An 8134-nucleotide genomic window follows, 5' to 3' on the forward strand; every position below is an offset into this window, starting at 1 on the left:
TTATGTAATGTTACATCAAAATTGACAATCTTTTTGCACTGCTACTGCAAACATTATGAAAAGAAAACTGTGCTACTTATTATAATTTTAAACTTACAAGTACGATTTTTAGGATTGGCCTTCAGCTCATGAGAAAACCAGCTCTATCGGATTATCATGTTTATTGTATTTATGCATTTTTTGTGAAATTTTCATTTTTCTCATTCTGGCACTTTCTAAGTATAAACTTGAACTCTGATGGGCCTGAAACCTTATGCATTTACTTTCGTCTGTGTTACCTGTTGTGCATAAGTTGATGTTGACTGTGCAGTTAAACATAATGTATTATTGCATCAGGATTGGTAGTCTCCTATTTTGGGCATTATGGTTTTGTGCTTTTCTTAAGGTGTGACTTATGGGCCTGAAGACCTTTGAGTGGGTCAGTCTGTAAATTACCCTTGGGTATCACTAGATTAATTTCAGAGTTATAAAGTCATTTGCTTTAATAGGCCATTAAATGAGATTACGTAAAGCACACTTGTTGATATTTCCCTGTAAACTCCCAAAGGTAAAGCTCTTTGCTAGATAATGATAAGGAAGCAGTGATAATTATGCAGGTAAATTTTGTTTAATATTGCAAATAAGTTTTAAATATATATATATATATATATATATATATATATATATATATATATATATATATATATATATATATATCAAACTGGAAGATTAAAAGTTTGAATAGCAGCTTCATTGGAATTATATTTACCTCAAGCTCTGCCAAGGAGGTTATATTTTCACCCCTGTTTGTCTGTCATCCACATAACACAAAAAGTTATGGACTGATTTTGCAGAAATTTTCAGGAACTGTCGGAAGTGGGCCAAAGAGGACAATGATTAATTTTTGGTGGTGGTCCGGATCAATAATCAATCAATTATCAATATAATCAACAATTGCTGCCTTGGCAGAGGTCTGCACTCTCAAAGTGCTTTTCTAGTTTTGTTGTTTTCCTTTATAATTTTTTCTCAAACACTTGCATTTGTGACTTTTAGCCCCAGGCAGGCTCTCATCTGCCTGGGGCTCTGCACATTTTCTGTATTTCTACATAAGCAGTTGTATTGTTTTTTATATCTTTAAACATTATGTAATATTATTTTATGCACTGTCATCATTTTTCAAATATTGAGACTTTCATAATGTGAATTTGAACTCTCATGGTCCTGAAACTGTAATCTTATTGAAGGGGTGGATTGAGACCATCTTCTGGGTCTTCCGGAAGACAGTCAGGTTATTAAGTTTATATTGACTGGTATCTATTTTTTCTGTTGGAAGACCATCAAAATGGAGGATGGATCAACATAGATACTTTGTAATACTGGGTCCACTCCTGTTATTGACCATGTTACCTGTTGTGCAAGATTAAAATTCAGTGTTGACTGACAGTGCTATTATAAGCATTATTTATTATTGCATCAAAATTGACAAAATGACCTTTTTTGCATCTTTATTTTCTGTTTTTTGTCTGTACATTTGACAGCTTTGCTGCCTTGTTAAGAATTCATTTGTGATTTTTCATATTATTTGTTTGTGTTGTTTATTGTTGTTAATATGTTATTTCAGTGCTTACTGAAATTTTCAAGTATTATTGAAGTAGCAGCAATGAAAAAAAACTTGTAAAATAACACATAATAGAATGTTATTTACAGAACCTGAACTGCTACTAGTTATTGGTTGTATGATGTGTCAGAAAATGTGTGATAAAATTATTTGAGAAATATTCCTCTCTCTCTTTTGTTTTTTAAAATGACTTTTATTTAAAATAGACCCGTTTAACACCCACATTGGAGATAGCATGATATCAACCAACTAAAAAAAAGTGAAAATAATTTTTCTCTTGTACATTTTTTATTAAAGATATATACTCAATTTATTTACATTAAAAATATTATTTTACAGAGTACCTCACAAGAGGGGGGAAGTGATACAGTTACAAGTAAAATTCATTCAGAGACATGATCCAATATATTAATATAGATATATATGAATGGACAGTTTTAAGGTAAGACTTGACTGTGCGATAAGAAATTATGATATATGTTATCGGGGCAGAAAGCTCTTGGAATTCATGGAAGAAGGAATCAAGATTTCCCTTAAATATCACTCTGCCAATATTTTTATCAAATCTTCTTTGGTTGTGATACAACTTCATGCTATTTGGCACAACAAAACTGCCTAGTAATTATGCAAAAATACATTGGACATTCAGTTCACTTCACTCTCCAAACACATACCACTTTGATGTAGAATTCAGACACTGTGGTGTGTCATGATTTCACTGTTTGTGGTGTGTCATGATTTCAGTTTTCTTTGTTACTTGGGACCAGACTGAACTTGAGTCATTGCTTCAAAGCGCACAAATAGAATCAGTTCATTTATCAGACTAGACCTATTTTCCCTTCTTATCTTTTTTCTGTGTCTTTTCTCTGGCGTTTGATAGATCGTACTTAAATCCCTCTTTTCTTGCTGCTGATTCTCGTTTCCGAACAGTTTTCATGACTTTGTGTTGTAGCTCTGATCGAGTAAATGGACGACTTTCCTCATCGCTGGCTTCACTGACCTCGCTGTCATATTCATCGCTGTAAAAAAGACAAAAACCTTGTCAGGATTTGAAAGTCACTTTGGTAATTGCTTTACATTGTCCAAATGCCTCACCATTTCTAAAGTTTTACTTTCTCAAAATTTATCATTTTCAGACACTGACAATGTATTTTCTGGCACAAAGCCAACTAACGTTTCAATCTTCTGAATGAGCTATTCAACTATTCAACTATTGCCAACAAAACTTTTTTTGGGAGGGGGAGGCATAAACATACAATATAACACAAATCTCATATCATTCATAATCATAATTCTTTTAATTTTTTTTCTCTTATTTTGTTGATATGACCGAACTGTTTATAAGTCAAACCTATCTTGGAGGAGGAAGAGGGGTGGGTGGGTGGATGGGGGGGGGGGGGGGGGGGCTAGATCTATTAAATCTGTGACTCACCCAACAGTTGGAGGGACTATATGAGGTTGTTGTGTGGGTGCGTCTGGTCCTTCTCCCAGCAGACCTGGTGTCTTTGAATCATACTTCGTCTCATCCTGGAGAAATTAAAAAAGAAGAAAAAAATGAATTCTTTCATCAAACATAATGAAGTAATCATGTAAGCCTGCGTATTGGATCCCATATTCAGGCAGCAAATTAAAATTTTCATTACCTTTTGTCTTTGAGCCAAATTAATGTCATAACCATTTCATTCATTTCAAAAATAACTTTCAATAAATGAAATTTTGGTCATAATCATTACAAATGGATGGATTTTAGCCACTGAGAAACATTCAGATTATAAATGCTTGAGCACTGCATCTCCACCATTCGTGTTAGCCCTTAACTTAGAGTAGGTAAATGCCTGTACACTCGTGTTAGCCCTTACCTTAGAGTAGGTAAATGCCTGTACAGAGAGCAGCTCATTGGTCCTCTGCTCTATGATGCCCAGGTACTGTAACATGTTGTTATTGGTCACTCCAGACTGAGCTCCCAGCATGTCATCTATAGCTGACCTATCACAGTTGATCTTATTGAACAGAGATTCCACACCTTGGGAGAGAGGAATTAATTTTGATTAGCACTATTATTATCAAATTGAAATGATTATATCATAATATCATATTTATTCATAATAAAAGAAGAAAATTCTGTAAAATCATTATTAAAATGTGCAAAGTCACTCTCAAGTTTGTCCCAAGTACTGAGGCCTATACAAATATTTCTTTTCAAAAATTAAAAAACTATTAAAAAATCTAAATATAAATTTTATGTTGGTATGGAATCAAACACCACCCATATCCGGTGCAAAAAATATTGCCCTTCATATTTTCAGCATGTAAGTCATTTTTACCAAAATTGATATATCTACCTGCTTTAAGCTGGTCTAGAATCTTAGATGTGCCTTTATATTTCTCATCATATTCATCTGCACTCTTGGAAGCAGCTGCTTGTCTCTCTTCCAGTTGTTTTAAGATTATTTTACGTTGTTTCTCCATCTCAATGCCCTGTGCCTTGAATTTCTCAATTTCATTCTGAATCTGTGGAGAAAAAAGTGGATATGAGAATTAAAAAACTGCCTTGTTCAATGTCAGATTTCTTAAATTTTTATTTTTATGTGTAACACAAAATCATCACATGAATACTCACTGATACTGAAGGTTAATTCTTACTTTTAAAGAACCTTAAGCTTGTTTGATAAAATAATTTTAAGATAATATAAGCTCTCAAAAGAATAAAAAAAATTATTTTCCTCACCTCCTGAATCTGGTCCTGTAGCATCTCTGTCTCGTTATTTTGTTCGTTGACGTAGTTGAAAAGGGCAAAATTGCGATCCTCCACTTCAATAAACCTGTTAACAAGCAGGTCAATCTCCTCCTCACCAGTGAGCTCACGAATTCTGCGGAAGGCAGCCTCGTAAGATTCCACGGAGTCCTCCTGGTCTCCCTTCTTACGCTCGTTTTCAAGAGACTCTGCAACCAGTGAGGTAAAATCATGTTTAAAGAACATATCACAGTCACATTTCAAAATACATGCTAAAACATACAATTAAACTAATTTTCAATTTATTACATTTAATTTGATTGCAATTTTGTTTATTTTGTATATCAAGATAGCATGGATTTTTAGCTTTCAATGGAAATTTTGTCTGCATACAATACAATACAATACAACACAATACAATACAATACCTTTCTTGTTTCTCCAAGCCACCAGCTGTGGGTCCTCCTGTCTCTCCTGACCTTTGATCCCCATGAACTCTTTCAGCTTGCGGTCATGGTCGATGATTCTAATCAGTTCCTTCATCTCAGCATTGTGTTGCTGCATGTCCTTGTCTGCCTTCTCCTTCAGCAGGATCATCTTGGCTTGGGCTTCATCTCTGTGGGAGATAATTGGGTTAGGTGAGATTTTGGAGATTGTGTCGGTTGAGATTTGATGTTTTTCTGCATTGTTTTTGGTCTGTCGTTGGTTTTTTGTAAATATTTCAGGTTGTAAACTATTCTAAAAATGCATTCAGAATCTTAAAAATTGTTTTAGTTTTTGGGGGACAGAATCTTTGTATTGGGATATGTCATGGTTTCAAAGAAACCAGCCAGTAAAAGAGAACTTCAAGACTAGTTGCAAACTTGAGTTTTTCTGTGAATAGATATTTGCAGAAAATTTTAGAAACAAAATGTTGAAGTGACCTAAAATTTGTTAGAGTAAAAGGGTTACAAATGGAAATTATAATATCTATTAATATTCTATTAACTATATGAAGATGCTAAAAAGCTTTGCTATTTCAGAAAACTGGGTAACCAGACAACAATGGAACCGGCTTGTCAAAAAGGTACAAAATTCACCCAATATTATAGATCTTATATCTCTGTACAGATCCATCACTTATAACTAATCCCTAACCTGGCATCATAAGCAGACGTGGACTGCTCAACAATATCTCCAATCTCTCTCCTCAGTGTGTTCAGCTCTTTCTCCAGTTTCTTAAAAAGTCCCTCGAACCTTGCCCTTTCCACACGCAGGCTGTCAATCTCCTCACGCAGGGAAGCATTACGAGTGAGCATCTTGTTGAATTCTTTCAAATTCTGGAAAGTTACAATTAAATTATTAGTTTATTATTAAAAGAAATGCATTGTTGCAGAAATCCTAATTGCTGCCCTTCTGGTCATGACCCAATCGCTAAAAATAAAAAGCCAATTTTAATTTGAATTCTCCATATCATTAATTCACTGGTAATCAAATAATATATTGAGTGATTCTGCTCCATAGTATTTTTTCAGCATGCTTAGTTACACTATGGCTGTTCAATGTGCCACGCCCAACCCCTGTCAATCACATTAATCCCACCCACCCAACCTGTCACTCAACCTGTCATTCACGTACCCCATCAAGTTTGTTCTCCAGTACACGGGTCTGTTTGTGTACTTTGGCAGTATGGAGAGCTGACATGTGGACTCCGCCCATATTCTTGTGCTGGGCGTGGATCTTCCTCTCCCATTCCTTAATCTTGGCGTCCAACTCGTCGTGAAGCTGCTTCTCCTGGCCTATCTCAGCCACCTTCTCATCTGTAGTAAACAAATATTAATGTGTTTAATATCTCAAATGGTATTTATTGAATATGAAATAATAGTTTTCTTTTGATTTGATTCAAATATATTTATCATGTAAATGCAGTAAAACTGTCTAATATATAACGATTGAACATGGCTGAACATTGAGACAAAAAGAAAATGATGTCACTATATTTAAAAACTTTTTTCATGACTGAACTTTCTTTATATGACTGACCTTTGGCCTCTAGCAATCCCTGCAACATGTCAGTGTTATCATCATCCACAATCTGATTGGCTCTACTTTCAGCCAATCGTAATTCCTTCAGTATTTCCTGCTTCTCACTTTCCAGCTGTTCCATCTCCGCCCTAAAAAAAATTATACTTGCACATGAATTTACTAAGATTAAAACAATTTTAACTTCACGTAAGCTTTCTCTTATGGTATCAAAACATTTAGAATTTGAACGGCAAATAAAAATTCTGTAGTTTTAACACCAATAACTACTGTATTAATAGTAGCATTAACATATATATTGCATGTATGGAGCATATACCTGGACTGTTTTATCATATAGTTATAAAGATTTTATGCTTGTAACAAAGCAAACTATGAATTAGATGTTATGTATAGAGTTATAGCCAAATATTTGATTGGAAGAGTCCTAAAAGAAATGTAAGTCTTCAAAAGAAAAAGACAATTGGAGAGGGATGAGTGGGGGGAGGGAGGGGGGGGGGGGAGGTACTTGATTCTGGACTTTATTAAACGAAGAAGTATCTGATCCATCAAGTTTGCTAAGATAAAAATTCAAGACCAAATACTAACTGTTAATTCATACAATATCCCCCAGGACATAAATACACAAAAATAACTGAAATAAGCAATATCCATTTTTTGTTAACCATTTCCAGGTGTCACACCTACCTCTGTTTTCTGATGATATTCTGCGACTCCTCCGTGTATGCAGCACGGTCATTATCCATGACACGTTGCTGTCGCAGGAGCTTCTGGAGCTCTTGCTCCGCCAGACCCTCCTGGTCCACATCGCTGGCGTCTGACCCTGGGGAACGTGCTCGTGGCATGACTGGTTTCTACGTCAAAGGAATACATATATAAATATATGTAACTAGAAAAGCACTCAGAGAGTGCAGACCTTCACCAAGGCAGCTCAATAACCTTTTCTAAAGTCAATCATTCAATTATGTCATTGAATGGATTTTATGTTTACCCATTTCTGACCAAAGGTAAAAACATACATTAATTTCCCTCCTTGGTATAGTCATAATGATAAATATATTAAATATCTTATTAAATAAAGAAGTGAATTTTTTTACTACAGCATTTTGCAGAGAAATTTCATACATGTACAAGTAACTTCAAAGATCAAACTGATGCAGTACTGAGTACCCATTGTGAGAAATATTGCTTTAAAATATATAATGAGATGATGATTAAATAATGGAAGGTTTATTTCACCATTACTTTTAAGAATTGTAAATAAGTTGTTAATTAACGAGAAAAAATCTTCGCCACTCCGATAACGTCTGAGATACCTTTACATATGTCTGTGATTGTGAATCTTTTATTATACTGGCACTGCAGCGCTACACTAACCACAAATTACAAATTACGGTAAGCGAATTATATTACTGTATGCTTATGTTATCGATGTGCTATATATTTTGCAGTTTTGATTATGTTCATAACGGAATCGTCTTACCTTTTTTTTAGCTTAACTTTCAACAATATTCTTCTCAAAATGTATTACTTCAACTGCTGAGACCGTGTAAAGCTTAATGAACAGAGGTGTTTCAAGTTGCCATGAGAGATAAACAGTAGCGAAAACGAGGCTATAGTCTCAAACCTTGTTATCGTAAATATTTGAAAGAAATTACCATTTACAGAACAAAGGAAATACAAATACAATATGTAGCTAGTATCAATTCATTGTTATAATATCATTTTCTGTTCTTGTGTAAATTATATTTTCAATTTAACAAAGAACGCAATAGTTGATA

General features: G+C 34.4%; 1 protein-coding gene across 1 annotated transcript; it reads right to left on the reverse strand.

Annotated features, from left to right (window-relative positions):
- Window positions 1-1860: 1860 nt before the first annotated feature.
- LOC106164497 (coiled-coil domain-containing protein 63-like) lies at window positions 1861-7963 on the reverse strand. Its single transcript, XM_013542437.2, has 11 exons — window positions 7837-7963; window positions 7041-7207; window positions 6354-6484; window positions 5949-6130; window positions 5469-5650; window positions 4760-4947; window positions 4326-4540; window positions 3940-4108; window positions 3457-3620; window positions 3030-3124; window positions 1861-2616 (listed from the first exon to the last, which is right to left on the reverse strand). Exons 2-11 carry the CDS (start codon window positions 7196-7198, stop codon window positions 2427-2429), a joined length of 1674 nt encoding a protein of 557 aa, XP_013397891.1. The 5' UTR covers window positions 7199-7207; window positions 7837-7963; the 3' UTR covers window positions 1861-2426.
- Window positions 7964-8134: the final 171 nt, after the last annotated feature.

This window comes from Lingula anatina, chromosome 9 (genome assembly GCF_051362555.1).
Source record: "Lingula anatina isolate TDL-2025a chromosome 9, LinAna3.0, whole genome shotgun sequence".
Taxonomy (NCBI): domain Eukaryota; kingdom Metazoa; phylum Brachiopoda; class Lingulata; order Lingulida; family Lingulidae; genus Lingula; species Lingula anatina.

Bases quoted from the DNA above. Each gene is read 5' to 3' on its own strand.
- LOC106164497 (XM_013542437.2), bottom strand. From the start codon at position 7,198: ATGCCACGAGCACGTTCCCCAGGGTCAGACGCCAGCGATGTGGACCAG. The intron at 6,485-7,040 runs GTAGGTGTGACA...AATTTTTTTTAG, and splicing joins AATATCATCAGAAAACAGAG to GGCGGAGATGGAACAGCTGG. The intron at 3,621-3,939 runs GTAGATATATCA...CTCTCTCCCAAG, and splicing joins TCTAGACCAGCTTAAAGCAG to GTGTGGAATCTCTGTTCAAT.